Below are 25,271 nucleotides of genomic sequence, written 5' to 3'. Positions count from 1 at the left end.
TAATTTTTTTAACAGAAGCTCCATTACCTACTCCCACCTCCCCACATGATGAAACAGGGAAACAGTGCGGCAGGCAGTGAGAACAGGACACCAGGAAATGCCCGAGAAGGTCAGCACTGCTTTGCCATGATGTTTACAGGAATTTAGACAACACATAATTGCATTTCTAAGAAACACGCAAGTCCATGGTATCATTTGTTATTTGAAATATACATACAAGATACAATTACCAGTTAGATCTCTTTGAATATTAAAGTTATTAAATAATGACCATAGTAACACGATTAACCATCACACACTAATTATCACCATAGAAATTGTCATATTTTTAGTCTATGTTTTATATTGAAATTCCGTAGAGGAAAATATGTATAATAGTATCATGAAATTCAGCAATGTTTTCTTTGTAACATTTTAAAAATATTCGGAGGAACATTTATGATGTTTTTCAAATTGCAAAATTTCAATTTTAAGGTGTCAGGATTAACAAATTCATGTTAAAACATCCATGTTTTCTATGAACAAAACTAGCTTAAATTTTGATAATTATATTTATTAACTATAGGAACGGAGAAGGCGATGGCACCCCACTCCAGTACTCTTGCCTGGAAAATCCCATGGATGGAGGAGCCTGGTGGGCTGCAGTCCATGGGGTCTCGAAGAGTCGGACACGACTGAGCGACTTCACTTTCACTTTTCACTTTCATGCATTGGAGAAGGAAATGGCAACCCACTCCAGTGTTCTTGCCTGGAGAATCCCAGGGACGGGGGAGCCTGGTGGGCTGCCGTCTATGGGGTCACACAGAGTCGGACACGACTGAAGCGACTTAACAACAACAACAACTATAGGATAGTAGGAAGTTTCACCATGAAAATGAAAACAAGATTATATAAATGATATTATTTATAATCAAATATTGAATTAATGCTCATTTTTTTAAAGAAAGTTGATTTTGGGGGTACATAAGACTCATTAACAATTTAGGGATAGTCCTGCCTTCACCATATGTGACCATAGAAGGACTGTTACCTTTACTAGCTTTGTATTCCTAAAGTGAAAACATGTAAAGTCAGAAATGTTCTTCTGTTGCAGTTTTATGTTTCCTACCATAAAAGGCTGACAATAAAGGTTTCATTGGTGTCTGTTTTTCTATATATGAAAGATTATGGGTGTATTAACCCATATTAAGCATCATTAACCACTGATGCTTCTGGAGCAATAATTTAATTTCATAATTTCTATCTATATAGGACTCTACTTATCATTTAAATATGAAACTAAATTTTTCCACATCTAGATAAATCTGAGAGATGGTTGTGACCAGTCAGTTATTTAATTTGAAGACTGAATTTATTCTATCTAAAACCAAAAATAAAAGATGGCTGGATAATATCAAATACTGAGTACATATTGACATGTTTACAATTACTGTTTTTCTTTAAACACTTACATGCATTTATCATTTGGGAATACTCTAAAATTAATTCCTCTGAGTGATATTGGTTTTGTACTTGAAAGCCTATTAAATAACCTTGCTACATTCCTATACAGTGAGCTCAAGAACTTAGTAAACTATCTTCATTTATGAGATTGTAGCAATCGTACTGTTTTTCACAGTTAGGATCTATGTCATGCATTAAGTCTTTTTCTTTATGTGCCCTAATTAGAAAACAAGAGACAATGCTATTTGGAATTTAGCTATACTTAACTTCTTAATCAAATTCTACTTTAGAGGTAACTAAATTAGAAAGTATACAGCATTATATAAATGTAAAAATATACTGAAAGAAAGTAAGGATAAGTTGTTGACTATGCTAGGATAAAGAGATTTTAAAAATCTGGCTATGTCTATACTGATAGACAAGACCTATGAAGAAATATTTATAATTTCTGCTTTTATTTTCCCTTCATTCTTCATACATCTTATGAATTCACCATTTTGCTATGTGACAAATTGAAGAACAAATTACGTGGTGAAGATATGAGAACAGAAATGGAGATTTTTCAAATTCTAACTCTAATGTTAATTTACTTGTTAATATTCTGCAAGTCATTTATTTAATCGGAGTTCCCAAGACCTTCAGCTGACTAAATGAACCAGAGGATTCAGGATTTAGCTTCTGTGTATTCTATTGACATAAATTTTACAGAAAAAGTGAGGCACTGTAGGCTCAGCATCTTTTAATTGAAATAAAATCTTGATAATCTACATTGAAACAATATCTGTCTCATTTTAATGAAGTATTTGCAGCCTCTAGACATCTGGTGTACTTGTCACACTGTCATAGAACTTCTCAAACTTCATAAAATTTCTATAAAAAATATTAATTTCTAATATTTAACTGTTTCAGCAGAGTTTAGTTGATTAAAAATGGTGAAATCACTGTTGAAGTAATTATGAAGTTGACTAGTAAAATAGTAATATCAAGTGTGTAGTGTCTTTCCATAATAATTGTAGGTACTTCGAATTTTAAAATTGAATTTTTGCTACATTGAGCAAAAGAGAAAATCCAACATTTAATGTTGCTACTGAGTTTAAACACACTGGTAGTTCCTGAAGATAAAAAGAAAAAAAAAATCAAATGTCAATTGAATAGCTGTTGTCACTCAAAATTGCTTGCACTTATGCTAGCATACTAATGAAAATTACATATGCAAATAGAAGGAAAGTAGGAAAATTTGAGGCACTGATGAATCTTAGCAACAGGAAAGTTTTTCCTAAGGGTCTTATTTAAAATATAATAAAGCAGTCTTTTTACGTCTTAATCATTTTTGTCAAACTCAATAAAGAACAGTTTGAACTAATCTAGTAGATTATTTAATTCATCCGTTCATTCCACATTAAATGCACATGCATTTAGTACTGGGCACCATGCTAGAAATAAGAGATGTGATGATTAATAAGACACAGTTCTGCCCTTGATATGTTCAGCATCTACCAGAAGAGTTAAAAAATAAACAAGATAAGACAAGTGAGTTGGAGGTAAATCAGAGAGACCATACAAAGTAATTAATTGAGTTTATGAAACAAGGATGGATGGTTAAAATAGAAGCTACAATCAAAGTGGCTCAGAAACTAAAATAAGTATTAATAATCATTGGAATTCTGCTGAAGGAGCCCACAGGGAATTAGCAAGCCATGGCAAAGTCTTCTGATTTTGTTAGCAAAATGAAAGGAAGAATAGGAGAAATACCTATGAGAACTTTTATAAGATTGTGCCCATCCAGAAGGAAACAGGGAATGAAACTTATCTTAAATTTATTCATCACAAGATATGGCCTTGAATGTGATAAGGGTGAAAATGATGGAACACAGTAACAGCAAGGCCAGCAGGTGCAGTGGTGAAACAGGAAGGTCAGGTTCATGGTTCTGTTGCAGTTCTCCCCCAGATATGCGCAGAGATTGATAACCTGCAGGGGCCTGTGCTTATGAGATGGTGTTGCTTGATTTTGTTGTTAAAACACTGTGGAAATTATTCTAGAAAAGTATTGTTTACATCCAACCTTAGCAAGCAAATAAGTAGTTCTAGGAGCAATGCTATAGGTGAAAAATGCCAGAAAGTGCTTTTTGGCTGCAGTTGTTAGAAGGTTATCTGTCAAGGTTCTATGCATGGAAGAGGTGAATTTACATTTCCCCTCTACCTCACTGGCTGTTCCTCCTTAGTGTTTTTGGCTGAATCCTTGCTTCCTTAACATCTAAATGTTACATTGCCCAGATGTTTAGTTTGAGGGCTTGTTTATCCACCCGTGCTCACTTGCAGATGCATGGTCTCCTCTCTCTCTCTCTCTCTCTCTCTCTCCCCACTCTTTCTGTTTCTCTCACACTCTTTTATTTCCCCTCCTATCCTGTCCTCTTCCTCCCCACCACCAACTCCATGATGATTTCATCTAGTCCCATAGATTGAAACACCAAGTATATGTGAGTGACTGCCAAGTTTTTATCTCTTGCTCTAAACTTTTCCCTGAACCCACTCAGTCATCTTCATTGGCTATTTAACAGGTACTTAGATATCAAAAGCAAAACTTAAGAATCATGCTCAGACCCAGAACTTTCTTGTTTGGTTTCTTCTATGTCATGATTTCTTCTGTCATCTAACCAGTTGCCTGGGCCAGAACTCTTGGCATCATTTTTGCTTCCTCCCTTTCATTCACCCCTCATGTCCATTCTTTCAGAAAGTTTAGTCAAGTCTACCTCCAAAGTCATTTTAAATCCTTCTTTGCACCATCTCCACTATGCCCATCTAGGCTATCTTCATCTTTTCATTAGATTGCCTTCATACAAATTTCTAACCAGATCTTGCTTCTTCCCTTGCCCTCCAATAATTTGTTTTCCTGAGAGCAGCACAAGTATAATTTTTGAAATGTAAAAGGTTGTGTCATCTCACATGAAATACTTGTGTGGCTCCCCATTTCTTTGAGAGTTCCTTCAGTCTCTTGACCTTGGCTATTTACCTTGTGATCCATCCACTGTGATCTATTCTGAGCCCAGAAGTCATCTTCTATTAGAGTCTGGTGCCCCTGCCTGGCACTCTACATCACAAGCTATTCTTTGGGTTCCTTGGGCTGCCCAAGTCCATTCCCTCTTCTGGGCCTCTGCGCTTAGCATGCACATAGCTGGCTGCTTCTCTTCTTTTTAGCATCAGTGTCTATGTTATGTTTTTCAGAGGTGCTTTTGCCGACCACCCAGCCTGGGCTCTGGCTGACTGTGTGCCTGCTTCTTACTCCCTCGCCTGCACAGTCCTGTCTTTCATAGTGCTATCTGTGATTTTCTCCACAGCACTTACTACTCTGTGAGCTCTTGTTATGCATTTGCTTTCTTATTTGTTGACCCCTGCCTGTCAAATGTAACTTCCTTCAGGGCAGCGGACTGGATCTTGACATCTAGAAAAATCATGGCACAATAAGTATGTAGTAAAAGAAAAAAAAAGAAAATTCTCTCTATAGATCCATTTGTTCTTCTTTTTTGCATCTTCAGATGCTTTAAAGATGTTACCAAGAAATAAAGTAGCTACAGAGAGCTGAAGAAATGTCTTATATGCTACTCTGATACTATCTTCTTAGAACAAAGCATGAAAAATGTGCATTTCTTAGAACTTGGCATTCCATATTTTCACAACTTTTTGTAGTCTTTAAATCTAGTGCTTCTTGCATGATTTCCTTTTTGGCACTTAAAAGGCTGTATGTCAAAATAGAATTTGATTTGCAGAAACTTAATGTTAGCACTTTGAAAAGTATGCAATAGAAAGAAAACAATAAAAAAAATGTACTGCTCGCTCACAAACAACACATTTTATATCTTAGAATGAGATATTAATGTATGAATGATCCTTTGATAGAAAAATGAAAAGTAATAGGAAGTAGTGTTTGACTGCAGATCCATTTTGTTGTTTTCTAGTATTTTCAGAATATATCACCATTTGAAAATGTGCTGTCCCTGCAGTTACTTTAGGACAGGGAAGAAAGAAAAAAGTTCTAATCATCATACTACTTACTAAAGAGAAGAGACGTGCGAAAGTGGAAAGGTATTAGAATAATAAAAGTATCGAGAGTTAACATAAACACATTGTGATGAATAAATCATATCTGCCTTCCTAGATTTTGCTAGGTAGGTTTATGTAATATTTATTTCCTAGTTTGTTCCTACTATTAGGGATTCTACACGTGTAAGTGAAATGATTGCCTGCGACCCTGTGGAAGACAGTTGAGTATAACTGCTGAAATATGAATTCTGGGTTTAGAATGCCTAAATCTGAAGCCCAGCCTCACCTCTTAATATCTGTGTGCTCTGGTATGTTACTTAGTTCTTATTTTGTAAAATGAGAATTAACAAATTAATACTTGCCTTTTGCAGTTGTTTTGAGCATTCCATAAGATAAAAATGAAGAACATAATGTTTGGGGCCTGATAAGCCCCTACTAATACTGATAAATGTTACTCTGTTTATTATCTTCTTGACACTTATTCATGCTGTCATATATTATTAACTGTCATCTTTCTCATAACTCAGATCTCAGAGGTTGTATTGGAATAAGGTTTCATCAGAAGAATAGGAAATGATTGCATTAACATGTTTTGGATTGCTTAGATGTCTGGAGCAATTCTTAGCATTTTCCAGTCAGTATAGGTAAAAAAGCTATTATGGAGGGAAAAAAGCAGATTCCATTATTGTAATAGTTTAATAAATGCTGCATTGAACAAATTTAGTTTATATCCATCAGAACTTTTAAAAGCCTTTAAAATATTACTATAGCTGCATTTCATTTATCTGTAGGTTTCTCTTTCACAAGTATGTACCTAATAATTGTGTAATTAAAGAGTTTAAAATGTTTATATGAACCATGATCTTCCAAGAATGATATAAATCACACTAGATTTTTTAAAATTGGGGATATTTTCTCACAGAGGGTGTACTACTCTGTCAATTCACAGTGAGAATGATTGATTACAAAGAGTATGTTCATATGGTCAGCTTAGGGAGCCTTTCTAATATTTAAAGAACCTCTTCTGTGAACTTGAAACACTTGACTTTTTCAGCATTACATTTACATAAAATGGATGAGAGTTTAAGATGAAACTTAAAGTGGAATATAACTTACCTTGTTTCACTTATCTTTGCAAGAAGCATTTCTTTGTGGCTTCAGTTCAGTTCAGTTCAGTTCTGTCGCTCAGTCGTGTCCGACTGTTTGCGACCCCGTGAATCTCAGCACGCCAGGCCTCCCTGTCCATCACCAACTCCTGGAGTTCACCCAGACTCATGTCCATCAAGTCAGTGATGCCATCCAGCTGTCTCATCCTCTGTCATCCCCTTCTCCTCCTGCCCCCAATCCCTCCCAGCATCAGAGTCTTTTCCAATGAGTCAACCCTTCGCATGAGGTGGCCAAAGTACTGGAGTTTCAGCTTCAGCATCATTCCTTCCAAAGAAATCCCAGGGCTGATCTCCTTCAGAATGGACTGGTTGGATCTCCTTGCAGTCCAAGGGACTCTCAAGAGTCTTCTCCAACACCACAGTTCAAAACCATGAATTCTTCGGTGCTCAGCCTTCTTCACAGTCCAACTCTCACATCCATACATGACCACTGGAGAAACCATAGCCTTGACTTGATGGACCTTGGTTGGCAAAGTAATGTCTCTACTTTTTAATATGCTATCTTGTAAGCCAAATAGTCTGATTGAAGGAAATGGGTCTATGTGCCAAACAAAACTGATTTTGCTTGTACTTGTCTTTTCTGGGAATGCATCCACTTCAGTCAGCTATTTCTGTCTTCTAGCAAAAGGAGTAGCAAAGCATAGTGGTGTAAACCAAACCCTACACCCCGGGGGCTTGGTTTGAAACTCCGCTTTATACTTGCAAGCTGTGTGATCCTGGTTAAATTACTTAACTTTTCTGTGCCTTGATTATCTCATCCAAAATTGAGGCTAATAGATACTATTTAATAGGGTGGTTATAAAGATGATATGAGTTACTATTTTTAAAGAATTCAGAACTGTTCCTGACCCATAATATGCACTATATATTGTTAAATAATTAAATTAAGCTGGAGAAGCCATTCCATTGCCTTTTCTATTTATTTATTTTTAAAATTAATTAATTAATTTTAATTGGAGGCTAATTACTTTACAATATTGTGGTGGTTTTTGTCATACATCGACATGAATCAGCCACGGGTGTACATGTGTCCTTCCATCCTAAGCTATTTATTTTTTATTCTCTTCCTTCTGTCACGAGTCTAATGTTACATTCAAGAGGGTGTGAGAGCAGGAAGAATGGTTTCTCTATGGTAAATCTAAGTCTGCTACTTTTTCTCTGAATCCAGCAGGAGATCTTGAAGCAAGAGGTCATTAGATAATATTCCCTATCCAATGACTATATGGCAATGGCCAGACAGGAAACTAGGTATTTTGCTATACCTCATATAAAAACGGGCAGTGTCTGTGCTTGATAATTATACTGTATTAATCAAAAATAAGAGTTGCATCTCTTAGTGGGAAAGTGTTGTTGATGTTGTTCAGTCACTCAGTCATGTCCGACTCTTTGTGACCCAATGGACTGCAGCACACCAGGCTTCCCTGTCCATCACCATCTCCCGGAGCTTGCTCAAACTCATGTCCATCAAGTTGGTTATCCCATCCAACCATCTCATCCTCTGTCATCCCCTTCTCCTCCTGCCTTCAATATTTCCCAGTATTAGGGTCTTTTCTAATGAATCAGCTCTTCACATCAAGCAGCCATAGTATTGGAGCTTCAGTTTCAGCATCAGTCCTTCCAGTGAATATTCAGGACTGATTTCCTTTAAGATTGACTGGTTGAGTGGGAAAATAGATTCAAAAATCTTCTAAACATTTTGTTTTAACAGCAGTAGTGAAAGTGAAGTCACTCAGTCGTGTCCGACTCTGTGACCCCATGGACTGTAGCCCACCAGGCTCCTCCATCCATGGAGTTTTCTAGGCAAAAGTACTGGAGTGGGTTGCCATTTATTTCTCCAGGTGATCTTCCTGACCCAGGGATTGAACCCGGGTCTCCTGCATTGCAGGCAGATGCTTTACCATCTGAGCCACCAGGGAAATAAAAAATATTTAATGATAGTTTAGTTTACAATTTTAATTATAATAGTTAACATCTAGTAAGCACTTTGCTAAGTGTCTTTTGCATCATCTTATCTTTAATATAAGGGCTTCCTTGGTGGTTCAGATGGTCAAGAATCTGCCCACAATGCAGGAGACCTGGGTTGGAAAGATCCCCTAGAGAAGGGAATGGCTACCCACTCCAGTATTCTTGCCTGGAGAATCCCATGGACATAGGTGCCTGGTGATGGGGTCCATGGGGCCACAAAGAATCACAAACAACTGAGTGACTCACACTCTCACTATAAACTCATAATGGAGCCACTGTCATTATCCCCATTCTACAGTGAAGGAAACCAAGGAAGTTAATGAAGAACCCTCCTAATTTAGAATATATGAAGTCAAATTGGTTTACAGACCCCAAGGAACCAGACTCTAGAATCTGTGCTCTTAACCACTTTACGAATTCTCTCTCTCTTCACCTGGAAACTTTAGAACAATGGAGCACCTGGAAAGTCTAAATTTATGGTTTGTGTATCTGAGAACCAATTTCCCCAAGGCTGAGTAAGCACTATGTGTGTGTGTGGTGTGTGTGTGTGTACACACACACATGTATCCATAAAACTGGATTATGATGTCCAAGGCAGCACTACTCAGAATAGCGCAAAATGGAAATAATCAGATGTTCATCAGCTGGTATTAGATAAACAAAACATGAACTATGCATTTAATAGAATATTATTGAGCAGTAAAAATTAACCAACTCCTTTTCTGAGCTATGCTAACAAAAAGAAATGCTAAGTAAAAAAAAGTATGCTAAGTAAAAGAAGGCAGATGGAAAAGACCACATAGTGTGTGATTTTACTTATATGAAATATCCATAAAAAGCAAAGTAATAGAATAGGATAGTAGAGTATTGGTGACCTGGGACTAGCGGTTATAATAGGGATTGACTGCAAAGGATCATGAGAGGTTTTTAGTGGGCAATGGACATTTATGGTGATGGTTGCACAAATCTGTAAATTTACTAAAGATCATTTGCTAAAAGAATTATCCACTTAAATGGTGAATTTTATCTTACGTAAATTATTTCTTAATAATGCTGTTAATAAGAGACAAACTGGATCATGGCCTAGAAATTTAATGTCTTGGACCATACTTTTGTGATAAGGCAGACTGAAAATCAAATTCAGAAGTTTATAATCCATTGTAAGTTTTGTGTTTGTCTGCTTTCCATAATTTAATGAATAAAAGATAAAACATGAGTTTTTACATTAACATAAAAAATAAATTGGCAATAAAGTAGAAAGTGTTATTTATTTAGAACTCTGTTCAGCTATAATTTCCCTTTGATGTGATAAATGGGGTATCGGACTTTAGAAAGAAATTAGAAATTAGATGTCTCTTCAAATGAAAATGTTTAAATGGAAGTTGCATCATAGTATTAAGTTCAGTTCAGTTCAGTCACTCAGTCATGTCCGACTCTGTGAGAGTTCATGTATAGAGGAATATCTACACAGGTAGCCTGCTACCTGCACCCTGGGCACTACCTGCATGCTGGCATAGTTCATTCATAACACTGCATTATAGTCATTACCCAGTTTCACTATGTTCTATCCTCTGATTTTCAACTTATTTCTCCTTTATGAGATATGCAAGTCTTTCACTTATCATTTCCCCCATTTTGCAGATAAGACAACAGAGACATACAAGGGTTAAGCCCAAGTCAAGTAGCTTTAAGGTGTCTGATGTGGACCTAGTGCCCAGTTTTCCTGAACACATAATCCACATGTGATCCTAATACTCGGCACTTTTTGTTTGAAATAGATATTTGATAAGTGCTGATTGATGAGTTTTGTAGATCTATATTAGATATCATAGCTGGGTTCCTAAGTGGTTTCATTACTATCATCTTGTAAGAGCCTGTTAACATCATGTAGTAAATTAGGACTGCAGATAGTACAGGTCTAAAATATGACTTGTAATTAATACATTATAATAGTGTTTGATGTACATTATCAATTATAATGAGCAGATGGAGAAAAGTATGATGCCCCATCACAGTACCCTTTAAAAATAATGATCCTGAGAGCATCATTTTTCATTCCTGAACTTTGGGAAGGATTATAGATTATTTAAATATAGTGCTGGCTTACCATACATCAAAACAAGAGAAGAGAGACACACCGCTGCTTTTACAAAAGGTAGCATTTTGCTCTGATGTATCTCCAAGTTATTCCTCCCCAGGAATGTTCTGAATGGCACACATCCTGATGCTTAAAAGCATCTCAGTCCAGTTCTTATGGGCTCAATGACTTATTGTTAAAGACAGATTTGTCAAAAGCTCACAAATCCATTTTTTCCTTTTTAGTCCCTCTCTTAAAAGAAATAAAAGAAGTGTAAGTGGGCTTTGTTGTTGTTTAAAACAATATCTCTTGATCTACTCTTAGTACAATTATATTTCTTAACTATAGCACCTTTCTGTTGTCCTGATTCTGCTGGTTATATATCCTCTTTTAGCAGCAACACGGACCTTATAATCATTTCTTCAGTTGTTCTGTTATCTTTTTGTGAATTTGTGTTCTTTACACACGAAGATGGATTGTTCCCTAGAAGGCTGAACGTCAGGCCTGGCTGCTTTGTTTTTTATTCTCAGCCCTCCGGTTTTCACTTCACGTTTTTTTTTGCCTTCAGAAACTGTTGTGCTGACAGCAAGGGAACAAAGATGCATATCTTTTTTTCTGAAAACAGTATGCATGGAACCATGTAAACATTTTTCTGGTTACATTTATTTTACTTTCAAGATGGTTGTTTTTTAAGTATAAGTGAGACTGAGTGGGGTGGACTTAATATAAAGCACATGTATTGGCAAGTTTGCAGACACTTGTTAGAACTCTCTCTGCATATGTTGAATAATGGATTGTTTCTGTTATGTGCTTTTGGCAAAGCCCAGAACTTGTGCCTTTTAAAGTCTAGGAAACATGTAAGTTTATTGGAACTCTTTACCTGCCTAAGGCTGTAAAGGGGAAAGGACTTAAAGTGTAGGCAAAAGAGATTGGATTTCTCTAGAATAAAGCAGATTTTTAACTTTTGTTTTGTGAAGTTATATCTGTGTCTTTCCCACCCAACAGAAAGCATCTTAAAGGCAGGAACCTGACTTTCATTGTTGAATTCCTTTAACTTGTTTGAAGTCCACACTTGTTTTCTTGCTCTTTCAGTTCAGTTCAGTTCAGTTCAGCCGCTCAGTCATCTCCAACTCTTTGAGACCCCCATGAATCGCAACATGGCAGGCCTCCCTGTCTTTAGAAACTACATTTACTTTTTTGCCTGCATGCTTGCTTTATGCAATATATGTTTCTAAAATGCAAATTTAAATGCCTAGCAGAGTTTCTATAAGCTTCTTGACCAACAAAAGGATCTTAGAATGTTTTAATTCTGCTCTCTACTTTATTGTTCAATAGTTTAGATCCATTATGGTTTATATGCCCTAAAGAGGTCATTATTATTGTTACTCTGTTATACTGACAGGGCTTATTTATATTTTCTGATGCTTCCCCATACCTTCACTTAGCATTGCGTCTCAGTTCTTTTTGGGTCAGTTTCCATATTCCTAAAATATGTCCTCTAGTTCTTAAGAACACCTGGTACAAGAAGCTGATAGTTTTTGCTTTGAAAAATATTTGTTTTTTCCTTCATGTTAGATCATTTACTGGGCATAAGATTCTATGAAAAATAGTTACTTCCAATCAGCCTTTTAATAATATTAATCCATTATCTTCTGGTTTTGACTATGGCATTTGAACAGTCTAAAATCAGCCGTCTGCATAACTTTGATTCTTTAGAAGTTAATCTGTTTTTTTCTCTCTCTTTTTAAGATCTTCTGTATTCTTTGGTCATTGGTCATTTCATTATGATGACTCAGATTTGCATTTTATTTTCAAATCACATTCACATCTCATTCCCCCCTCTGTCAGAGGATTTGTGTTTTTCAGCAATTCTGGAAAACTCAACCATTCTTCCTTTAAATACTCATTTATTCTCATTTTCTCTATTTTCATTTATATTGTCTCCTTCCCTCCCTCTCTCTCAGAACTTTTATTACACCTTGTTCCTTCCTATTCTCTCTACGTCTCTTAAATTTTTAATATTTTAAAAATCTTTACATTTTTCTGCTTTGTTCCTTTGTGTATTTCTCTAGTTAACTGTTTTCCTCATTGCTGTTATTTTGTCGTTAATGTGTGTCCGACTCTTTGTGACCCTATGGACTGCAGCCCTCCAGGTTCCTCTGTCCTCTCCTATCTCCTGGAGTTTGCTCAAATTCATGTCCATTGACTTGATGATGCTATTTAACTATCTCATCCTCTCTCACCCCCTTCTCTGGTCCTCAGTCTTTCCCAGCATCAGGGTCTTTTCCAATGAGTCAGATCTTCACCCCAGGTTGCCAGTGTATTGGGGTTTTCATCATTAACTGTGTTTAGTTTGATATTTAATTTGCTTATTATCTTATTTACTTTTATATGCATTATCTTATTGTATGTTTGTTTTTAATTATTTAGTAACTTTAAATGTGTTTATTTCATAATTTACCTTTTAGAATTTTATTTATTTTTATTTTGGTTGTTCTCATGACGTGAGGGATCTTAGTTCCGCTACACAGATCAAACCTGTGCACCCTACATCAGGAACATAGTCTTAACTACTGAACCTTAGGGGGAAGTCCCTCACCATTTATCTTTTGTTGTTAATATCAAGTGTTTGGGTTTCTAATCCTGCTGGTGTGCTCTGTGCTCCCAGTTTTAGTGGTTTGTTTCTTTATGTATCTTGTCACTTTTTTATTATAAAGTCATCTAAATCTTTAAAATCTCCTACGGTCTGACTGGCCTCTATTTTTTCCAGAGGCTTCTGTGCTATCACTGCTGGACATCTGCTAAGTGACTTCAGTCATGACTGAACTCTCTGCGACCCGTGGACTCTTGCCCGTTAGGCTTCTCTATCCATGGGATTCTCCAGGCAAGAATACTGGAGTGGGTAGCCCTTCCTGCCTCCAGGGGATCGTCCTGACCCAGGGATCGAACCCCAGTCTCCTGTATTGCAGAAAGATTCTTTACCATCTGAGCCAAAAGGAAAGGCCACGTCTAGATAGGCTTTTATAGTTCCCTGTTTTGGGACAACCATGCTGTTCAGATGCTATACATTTAAATCCAAAACCCAGGTAAAGTGTTTTAAAAGTTACCAAAAAGACCACTTTGTTTCCCTTGACCTGTGGTTTAGAAGCCTGTCCCTGTCTCCTACTTTTAAGGAGATGGTTATTTTTTTCTTGCCTGCCTCTTTGCAGAGATTCAGCTCTTCTCAGATCCTGCTTTGATGCAGGTGTCACTACCTCATTATCTGTGATCTCTGTGGGCGCCAAGCCCCAAACCACTTGATTACTTAGACAGTCACCTTGCAAAGGGTTTGTTTCTGTGCCAGCTCACATTGGCTTACTTTTCTGTTTCTGGCACCTGGATAGTCCCCTTTCTTTTTGAGCAAATCTGAATGTATGTTTTAGAAAAGTTTCAGGTATTCTAGTCGATCTAGTCTGGTATATTGTGACAAAAAGAAGTCTCCCATCGCCCCCCTGGTTGTTTAACTATGGTTTTCCTAATGGTCAGTGTTCACCCACAAATACACAGATATTTAATGTTTGGATTGACTCATCCAAACATTAAACAAAGAAGCAGATGACAATAGAATAGGCAGATGATGAAGATTTATTTAAAACAAAATTTCACAGGGGATTTACTAGATTCCAAATGAAAAAGACCTCATCTTTGTATATCCTTTATATATCACCATAATAAAGTAAGAGCAGATATTTTAAAACTGGGGCAAATTCAAAGCCCTAATTTTATATGTACATGTGTAAGCTGACTCATTTGAAAAGACCCTGGTGCTGGGAAAGACTGAAGGTGGGAGGAGAAGGGGGCGACAGAGGATGAGATGCTTGGATGGCTTCACCGACTCAATGGGCACGAGTTTGAGTAAACTCCAGGAGTTGGTGATGGACAGGGAGGCCTGTCGGGCTGCAGTCCACAGGGTTGCAAAGAGTAGGACACAACTGAGTGACTGAACTGATTGATGTAATAATAACCTGGAATACTCCTTTTCTACTGAGCATGAAAAGAAATAGATTTGAAGGAAAGCAGTTTACCATTTAAGTGTTGCTTTTTTTCTGGTTTTTCTTCCTATTAGATGAATCTACTTCCCCTGCCTTTATGTCATCCTGGTTTTTTTTTTTTTTTTTGCTGCTTTCAACTAATTCTATCCCACACACTTTTAAAAAAGAACTGTCTCAAAAGAAACTCTGATTTAGCAGTTTTTTTGTTGGCTTGCTTTGAAATGAATGCAAAGTAACACATAAAGGCGAAAAAAAAAAAAACAGTGAGATACTGTAATAATATTATGTCATCCTCTTTCTTAGAAATTTCAGCCTGATTGATTAATCATTCATTAACTCCTCCTCCAGTGTTAGCAGGCAGCATAGTAACCCTTTTAAAATATAGAAATGTTTAATATAGAAATAGCACAACAGACAGGTTATTTTACCAAAGTCATCCATAAAGTTATTAGCAATGTGTTATTTTCAAACACACATATATGAAAAAGCTGTCTGAACACTGTATTTGACCCAATATTTTTAGGAAAATTTATGACAGAGAAGTTAGAAGAATATCATAATGGTAATCACTGAAAGATAAAACTGTGAACCAGGCACTGTTCCAAGACTGCCTGTTTAAGTCCTCATTTAATTCCAAGTCCATGAAATTCTCTTAAAATCCCACATAAAGACAAGGTTTGCTGAGAGGTCAGGCTCCTTCTCAAAGTTATGTAGCCAGGAGACAGTGAAGCTGGGACTAGCAACCATTGCATCTCCAGTCTGACTCCACAGTCTAACTGTGAACTACTGCTGTGAACTGTCTCTGGCTTCATGTACACACACACACACTCATACACACACACACACACACTCTCTCCAATATACACATCCAACACACGTCCCCCAAATATACGGAGTCTGTGGTGTAAAATTTATCATAGAAATAACTCTGCCTCTATCTTTCTATCTGTCTGTCTGATTAGTAAGAAAAGGGGCAAGCTCGCTTATTCATTTTATAATAATGACCCCCATATAGTGGACTATTTGATCAGTGGCAAATGCTTCAATCCTAATGAAAGATGTTATTTCAGAGGCGCTGTGGCTTGTGTTTCACTGGATTAAAGCCAAGATCTTACCCATGTAGTTCAGTTCAAGGAGTTCTAAAATCATTATAACTCGTGCTTCGTTGTTATTGGAAAATAACAGATTTTATTTCAAACTTCACTATCTAGTGATTTAATTCAACATCTGTGCTTCCAACTAACTCAAAACAAGCAATGAATGACATTTATCATTAGTAAGTAACTTATTTTTTGGTGCTTAGCCATTTTATACATTATGAACTTTTAATCAATATAAGCTTTAATTATGATTTTGGATTCAATTAATCTATTTTTATTTTAAAATTTAAAAATTTTAGTTTACTATAGGTATAGTATTTGTTTATATCATATAATTGTCTGGAAAGAAACAAAACTTAATTATAATCAGTTTTATATTAAGGAGATTATAAGAAATGGAAATAAACGTCTAATGAGTACAAAGTACAGTTTGCTTCCTATCTTAACATATCAATGTATATGATATTCTATTTTCTTCTGAAGGTTGACTGACTAGATTAAGATTGGCAAAAAATTGTATAGAAATGCTTTGCATATGCTCAAAATCCAAAGTCCCAAAATAATGGTAGCTTCCCAGGTTCTCATTCTTCTTTCCCTTAAAATATTCTCATTGTCATTTTAAATCAATGGAACTGAATTAAATCTGTGACCTGTAAATACTCCAAAAATGTGTACATTGATGACATTAATGTATCTGGATCTACGAAGAAAGAGAAACATGAAATAGACATACATGGTTTCTTGAAGGTTGTCCTCCTAATGCTACATCGGTTCAGTCGGTTCAGTCACTCAGTCGTGTCCAGCTCTTTGCGACCTCATGGGCTGCAGCACACCAGGCCTCCCTGTCCATGACCGTCTCTTGGAGCTTGCTCAAACTCATGTCCATCAAGTTGGTGATGCCATCCAAGCATCTCATCCTCTGTCATCCCCTTCTCCTCCTGCCTTCAATCTTTCCCAGCATCAGGGTCTTCTCCAATGAGTCGGCTCTTTGTATCAGATGGCCAAAGTATTGGAGCTTCAGCTTCAGCATCAGTCCTTCCAATGAACACTCAGCACTGATATCCTTTAGGATGGACTGGTTTGATCTCCTTGCAGTCCAAGGGACTCTCAAGAGTCCTCTCTAACACCACAGTTCAGAAGCATCAATTCTTCTGTGCTCAGCTTTCTTTATGGTCCAACTCTCACATCCATGTATTACAACTGGAAAAACCATAGCTTTGACTAGATGGACCTTTGTCGATAAAGTAATGTCTCTGCTTTTCAATATGCTGTCTAGGTTAGTCATAGCTTTTCTTCCAAGGAGCAAGCGTCTTTCAATTTCATGGCTGCAATCATCATCTGCAGTGATTTTGGAGCCCAGAAAGTAAAATCTATCACTGTTTCCCTTGTTTCCCCATCTATTTGCCATCAAGTGATGGGACTGGATGCCATGATCTTAGTTTTTTGAATGCTGAGTTTTAAGCCAGCTTTTTCACTCTCCTCTTTCACCTTCATCAAGAGGGTCTTTAGTGTCTCTTCGCTTTCTGCCATCCGCATATCTAAGGTTATTGATATTTCTCCCAGTGATCTTGATTCCAGCTTGTGCTTCATCCAGCCTGGCATTTTGCAAGATGTACTCTGCCTGTAAGTTAAATAATCAAGGTGACAATATATAGCCTTAACTTACTCCTTTCCCAGTTTGGAACCAGTCCGTTGTTCCATGTATGGTTTAGTCGGTGACATTGTAATTTCTCATCAGTGCAGTGGCATTTTTGAAGGCAGTATATCCTTAGAAAAAGTGTGTTTTATTTAGGTACTAATCATTTATATGTGGATAGAGAGCAGGAATAACTTTTAGAGGCTGACATATGCATTTGCATAGAATGCTAGATGGGGCCAAAGGTAGAATCTGAATTGTCCTGCTGTTTCTTCACAGGAAAACTTTGAGCCAACTCTTTCTTCTTTATTGAAAAATAGACAAAGAGTACTATCAAATGATATCACTAATCTCAAAAAAAAAAAACTCAAGAAAAATACCAAGGCAAAACATCACAAAACACAGCTCATCTCCTCTGTTCTTCTCCCTGAATGTTTCACCCATAAAACCACTACTGGGCTTTAACCCTTTAGGGAGAGCTAGCTTACTGGTTAGGCTGTTTTCACATGGCCATCCTGAGAATTGTCTATGAATTGGCTCTCGGTGATTTGGCAGACTTCCTGCAGAGCCTTGAGGCAGCAAATAAGAGAAATAGCCATTGCCTAATTTTTTTTTAAAAAAGAGGCCATTGCAAGGCCAGTGCCTTGGCAGCCGGAGGAGCAGACTAGTGATGGAGATGGGAAGGGAGCAAAAGGTAGCAACAAACAAAAGCAGACAGCCAGTGAGAGTGAGGGAGCTAAATAGAACTTTCCTCTAGTTTAAAATTAGACCGAGGCTGAGCAGAATATGACCTATCTTCTCTGTATGCAAACAAGCTCCTCATTCATTTACCAAATGTTTATTGAGGCCTATGTGTAATGGCCACAGACTCAACCATTAAAAAGTTACAGTACCTCATCTGGTGGAGCTAACAGATTAATGACTGAGACAGACAAAACTAATAATTATAATACAGTTAGATGAGCAGCAAGAGACATATGTATAAGTACTCTGTAGTTCTTGAAAAATGTGAAAGAGAAAAAATGTTTTTTCTCCTCCTGAGTTCTCCAGCTTTTCTATGCTTGGGAGAGGAGCACCCCACTTCCAGGCGGCATCGTCACAGCGTCACACTGTCCTGAATGTCATGGGGAATGATCCTCAAGCAGTGTTTCTGCATGGGACCACTGTGCATGCCTTGAGAGTGGAAAACGACATCCATCCATGTGCCTCTGGCCATGTGGGAACACTTGAAGCTTGCTTCTGCTTTAGTTGACTTTCGTCCTTTCAAATAAAAGCAGCAAGTATAAGGTGTCTGGAGAATTGTTTTCTCATGGAAAACATGCCATCATCCGTATGTAGCTTCACTCTCCCTCACAGATCTGACGAGAGAATTCATCTGCACCACAGGGTTGTTTTTATCCTGACCTCAGGGATGATGTCCTTTTGCATATTGATCATATTTAAAGGGTTATGCCCAGAACCTCAAAGCCAATATGTCAAATATTGTGTCCATCTGGTTCCCTATGCTTCCTGTCCCCAAGCACCTCAGTCCTTCCCTCTTATGTAAGTCTCATATTGGCTACCTGTTTCCCCAGAATGGAAAGCTGGTGCCTTCCCTAATTTTCCTTTCCTCCACGTCTCCTAATTCAGCAAGTCTTGCCTGTGCTACCTCCCAAACTTGTCTACTGTTTATCCTTTCCTTTGATCCTTCAGGCTGTTGCTATTTCTCACCTGGCTGGTTGGGACAGCACATTCACTAACCAGTCTTGGTCCTGTCAGCCACCAATGTTTCTTCACTGTAAGCTAAGCAGGTGATCTCTTTTCCAAATACGTGTTCTTAGTTGCTCAGTCATGTCTGACTCTTTGCGACTCCATGGACTGTAGCCCACCAGGCTTCTCTATCCATAGGGATGCTCCAGGCAAGAATATTGGAGTAGGTTGCCATTGCATCCTCCAGGGGATCTTCCCAACCTCAGGATTGAACCCAAGTCTTCCCAACCTAAGGATTGCAGTCGGCTTTACTGAAACCCTTTTCCAAATAGGGCTTCAGTAAATCTGGATGAAGTTCAGGTTGAGGGTATTCTTGTGCTGCGTGTTCAGTCATGTCCACCTGTTTGTGACCCATTGGCCTGCACCAGGATCCTCTGTCCATGGAATTTTCCAGGCAAGAGAATTAGGAGTAGGTTGCCATTTCCCCCTCCAAGGGATCTTCTCCATCCAGGGATCGAACCTATGTCTCCTATGTCTCCTGAACTGCAGGCAGATCCTTTACTACTGACCATCATTGTGGGGTGGACGAGGAGGTGTCCTTAGGGCTAAACCATTTTAGCCAAGGCCATAGAACCCAGAGACCTGGGTTCCAAAGCTACATATTCTCTTACTAGCTGCATGTGATAGTTATTAACTTCTCTAATCTCCAATTTCCACTTCTGGGGAATAGAGATAATAATAACTGTCTCATAATGAGTATTTGTGGAGATAATGTACATTAAGTGCTTGGTTTAATTCTGGCACATGGAATCCACTTAATAAATATTGGCTATTATTTTTATTTGACTCCAGTATATAGAATATTGGTCCTCTGTAGAATTCTGATATTTTAGTGAGGCTGCTCTGGGAAAGAGGCAAAATGCAGTGTTCAAGTATTCTAAGAATAAGAAGCTTGGGAAATGTCAAACGCTGATATTATAACAAATGATGTTTAATCTTGCTCATGTTCTTAATAAAAGAGCCTGATGGGAGTTAAAGATGTATAAGCAGATAGGTGGTACAGGGTAATGCACCCAGGGAGTGCAGACAGAGCTCTCCGGAATCTCTGATAGCCTGCTGTTTCATTTACACCTGAGTCAACAGAAAATTGAATCGCATTTATATTCTCATCGAATGTTGTCTCTTGGGTCAAATATTTCATAAACTTTTGAGCTGAGAGCCGGGCCTACCTCATTCTTTATGATGCATAGTCACATTCTTCATCTGACCTGGCATTTGAAAAGTCACTCCTGTTTGTTTCTTTGAGTAATGGATGATGCCTGTATTTCTCAGCTAGAATGTTGCCATTGAGGGCATTTCATATAGTGAAATAAGTTACTGGTTCTGTTGGTTTATACTCTGAGTTCATAAGCCATATGGTAATTTATATTACTTGAAATGAGACCTTTGTTAGAAAGCCTTCTTCCCTGACTTTCATTTACAGTAAAAAAGATTCATCTCACAACCTATTCATCCACAGCCAGCTGTTGACTAAAATCACATATGTATCCCTGTAGCTCTCTTCTGATTTGGTGCCTTGCCAGCATTCATATGTCTTGTCATCTCTGGAGAGTTTTCAATATTTTCAACTTCTCTGACACTTAGACCTTTTTTGTTTAAAATTGCAAATTACTTGACTGTGTTTATGGCCTGTTATGGGACAAGACATGAATCCGTTCTTCACTAAAGAATAAGATTAACAAAGTTGAGTACTTTTCCTCTTTGTCTTTTTATATCATTGTAGGTGTTCAACCTGTGTGTTATAGCATCACAGGAAACACATTCTAATTGAGCTGAGACTTTAAACCTAATAGTGTAGTCCTTAACAACCTGGACACACACACATATACACACAGAGACAGAATATACATGAAAAATGTTTTAGTTGAAATCCAACTTTAATTTTCCAAGCTACTATTTTTGACCAGCTATTATCAGCAAAAAGTGACACCAGTCTCCATTCTCAGCATGTTTACAGTCTAGTATTGTAATATGTCACTATTTGCTGCAAATTGCTGGTTTAAACGGAGGGGAAATTTGAAAGTCACTTAATAAAAAGTTTTGAGATAGGTCTGTCTGTGGGTACCACAGAATTGGTTCATTCAGCAGCCTGGAGATATCATCAAGAGCCAATCTTCCTTTTTTGCACCATTGTGTCATCCTTGGTTTGGGTATTGAACTCATTCTGGTGACTAATTATCTGCTGTACTTCTAGGCATTACATCTTGAATATCAGTGACTAGAAGAAGGAAAATATACTATATAATCTTATGGTTATCTTTCTTAAGACAGAGGACATTTTTTCCTGGAAACAGCCCAGTAGTCTCCCCTTTTATGTCTTACTGTCCACTGTAGGGACAATGACTGATTTAGATTACTTACCTGAGAGGAATAGATGTTTTGGGAGTTACTTCACTTCAGTTCAGTTCAGTTGCTCAGTCGTGTCCAACTCTTTGCAACCCCATGAATCGCAGCACTCCAGGGCGCTGTCCATCACCATCTCCCGGAGTTCACTCAAACTCGCGTCCATCAAGTCGGTGATGCCATCCAGCCAACTCATCCTCTGTCGTCCCCTTCTCCTCCTGCCCCCAATCCCTCCCAGCATCAGAGTCTTTTCCAATGAGTCAACTCTTCGCATGAGGTGGCCAAAGTACTGGAGTTTCAGCTTTAGCATCATTCCTTCCAAAGAACACCCAGGGCTGATCTCCTTTAGAATGGACTGGTTGGATCTCCTTGCAGTCCAAGGGGCTCTCAATAGTCTTCTCCAACACCACAGTTCAAAAGCATCAATTCTTCGGTGCTCAGCTTTCTTCACATTCCAACTCTCACATCCATACATGACCACTGGAAAAACCATAGCCTTGACTAGACGGACCTTTGTTGGCAAAGTAACACCTCTGCTTTTGAATATGCTATCTAGGTTGGTCATAACTTTCCTTCCAAGGAGTAAGCGTCTTTTAATTTCATGGCTGCAGTCACCATCTGTAGTGATTTTGGAGCCCAGAAAAATAAAGTCTGACACTGTTTCCACTGTTTCCCCATCTATTTCCCATGAAGTGGTGGGACTGGATGCCATGATCTTTGTTTTCTGAATGTTGAGCTTTAAGCCAACTTTTTCACTCTCCTCTTTCACTCTCATCAAGAAGCTTTTTAATTCCTCTTCACTTTCTTCCATAAGGGTGGTGTCATCTGCATATCTGAGGTTATTGATATTTCTCCCGGCAATCTTGATTCCAGCTTGTGCTTCTTCCAACCCAGGATTTCTCATGATGTACTTTGCATATAAGTTAAATAAGCAGGGTGACAATATACAGCCTTGACATACTCCTTTTCCTATTTGGAACCAGTCTGTTGTTCCATGTCCAGTTCTAACTGTTGTTTCCTGACCTGCATATAGGTTTCTCAAGAGGCAGGTCAGGTGGTCTGGTATTCCCATCTCTTTCAGAATTTTCCACAGTTGATTGTGATCCACACAGTCAATGGCTTTGGCATAGTCAATAAAGCAGAAATAAGAGTTACTTACAATCCCCCAAATAAGAAGATAAATTCAGATTGCAAATAAGTATAATACAGACCAGAAAGTGATAAATATGGAATGATTATTAATCTTTGTGGTTGTAAGAGATAAAGAAAATGTCAAAAATGTTCAGTTGTGTTGTTTATTCATTTTTAGAAAATAGTACCACTAACTTTTCCATCTTGGCACCTCTTACAATTGCAGCCATTTACATGTAAGATCTTTTTAAAATTTTCTTTTGTTGCCTCCATACTGGAACTTCATAAGGATAGGAAAAATGATCATCTTAGTCATCAATTTGTCCCTCTTTGCTAGATGAATCAAAGAATGAATGCATAGGCTTGGAGAATTTGGAGAATTTTATAGCACGCAAGAGGAGGACAGTCCAGGTAAAGGACACATTATTAGCAAATTTGTAAGTTAAGATAGCTCAGACAACTGTTTGAAGCTTAGTGCATGTATAGCAGAAGGGTGAGAAACCTCTGGGATGATGCACAGAGTGTGAAATGCATGGATGCAATTAGCAGTCATTGAGATGAATTCAATATTTCGGATATTGAAGGTGATGCAGTAAGAGCTTCTTTTAGAAGAGAAACTTGGCAATGATATATAAGATTGATGATATGGGGTGAGGAATGGGTATGAAACTGCTGACCAGAGGCTGTATCAACAGTTGAGAAGTGATTAAAACCTTGATTTGGGCTCCTGAAGAACAAAATTATAATAAAATGCATATCTAGCAATGTTACAGACAAGAATTGAGATGACTTATTCAAATATAAGTAAGACAAGAATGAATTAGCAGTGAAAAGACCAACAGAACACGACAACAGAACTGTTGTTGTTGTTTAGTTGCTAAGTCATGTCCGACTCTTTGCAAGCCCATGGACTGTAGCCTGCCAGGCTCCTCTGTGCATGGGATTCCCCATGCAAGAATACTGGAGTGGGTTGCCATTTCCTTCTCCAGGGGATCTTCCTGACCCAGGATCAAACCCACACCTCCTGCATTGCAGGAGGATTCTTTACCACTGAGCCACCAGGGAGCAGGCATTACATTTTGCTTTGTTTTGTTTACAGGGAATAGGGGTAGCATGCTATGGCAAGAAAAGGCAGTGAATCTCTAGGTGGATGACAGTTTCAGGTCCCTGAAGCTGCCATAATAGGAGATATTCAGTCCTGGAAATTTTATAGAATGACAGTAATAATAATAAAATTTATATTAAATACTTTCTGAAATAAATTATAAATAATTCATATTAATCTCAAATGAACTTAAGATTAAGGAAAGAACTAGAATAAAGCCCTGACAGAGAAATCATGGGATGAGAAGTTTTAAGAAAGAAATACTGACTATATTGACATGTTCTGCCCCCTCTTATTCAACTGTTATCCAGTATGTGTCTTGGCATCAATCATGCAAAAAAGCATTGATGCAAAAGAGCTTTGTGGTGTTTTCTAGTCTTCAAATAGATGACAATTAAAAGATTACAGATATATGATCTACTTCATTTTCAAAGAGATACTTTAAAAAAAGAATTCATATACAGATTCACTTTATATTTGGGCAGTAAGTATCAGTCCCTGCCAAGAAATTTTTCTTTGTGTAGTTGTACTTTAGTATAATTAATCACTTATACCAAAAATGTAAGCTCATCTGCTCTTGGTGTGTGGCTTGATAGACTGCATTTGACTGATTCCTTTAACTGTGAAGCTTTAACTTACTGACATCCATTATAATGCCACTCTTCAGGCTATTTCTTTAATAATAATTTGTTTTTAAAAGAGTTATCCATAGATAAGTGTATAATCTATAATTGCTTTTAGCTGACTTCTGAACCCTCTTTAAAAACTTACCATTATTTTAAATTCTCTATAGCCTAGATATGTTGCAGGCCTTTGTAAAAGCATCCAAGTGTCATGCTTCATCTCAATATCATTTCCTAAAGTACTTTAGAAACAACTGATATTTACAGGTGCTATGCTGCAGTCCATGGGGTTGCACAGAGTCAGACATGACTGAAGCGACTTAGCAGCATGAGGAAATTCCCAGGTTACATAATTTTGTTTGTAGAGAAGTACTGAGAGCCTGACTTAGGTACTCCCAGAGAAATGAAACAGTAATAAATACATATTTAGCCACATGACACAGGTAGAACTGAGAGAACTCATTACACTATAGTACTTTGGAGAGGAATGGGTTAACAATTTACTGAAATTGGAAAATCAAGAACAATATCAAAACTTTTAGGAACGCTGCTAGATAGATAGATAGATAGATGAAAGCGAAGTGCAAGTATTTGTTGCTTATTCCTGTTCAACTCTTCGGACCCCCCAAGGATTGTAGCCCGACAGGCTCTTCTGTCCACGGAATTCTCCAGGCAAGAATACTGAAGTGGGTAGCCATTCCCTTCTCCAGGGGATCTTCCTGACCTCAGGGATCGAACCTGGGTCTCCCACATTGCAGGCAGATTCTTTACCATCTGAGCCACCAGAGAAGCCATACATACTGGCTTCTTATATGTGGAACTCCTCTGAGGTTTGGTTTGCTAATACTCAGTATAAATATACAA

The 25,271-nt window shown here is 37.7% G+C and overlaps 1 protein-coding gene across 5 annotated transcripts in view; it reads left to right on the top strand.

Moving 5' to 3' along the window:
• The window catches only part of PRR16 (proline rich 16), a 290,552-nt gene that overhangs the window by 121,296 nt on the left and 143,985 nt on the right, over positions 1 to 25,271 (top strand). The window contains exons 2-3 of one of the 5 annotated variants that reach the window (XM_061422983.1): positions 16 to 109; positions 566 to 634. The exons of the other annotated variants lie outside the window; for them this stretch is intronic. Of the exons in view, the coding sequence (XP_061278967.1) occupies positions 98 to 109; positions 566 to 634 (81 nt within the window). The 5' untranslated portion in view covers positions 16 to 97. The remainder of the gene's footprint in view (positions 1 to 15; positions 110 to 565; positions 635 to 25,271) is intronic. 5 annotated transcript variants of the gene reach the window in all.

The sequence above is a fragment of the Bos javanicus genome, chromosome 7 (assembly GCF_032452875.1).
Source record: "Bos javanicus breed banteng chromosome 7, ARS-OSU_banteng_1.0, whole genome shotgun sequence".
Taxonomy (NCBI): domain Eukaryota; kingdom Metazoa; phylum Chordata; class Mammalia; order Artiodactyla; family Bovidae; genus Bos; species Bos javanicus.
The sequence above is the reverse complement of the archived record's forward strand: the minus strand, read 5'-3'. Positions and strand labels throughout refer to the sequence as shown.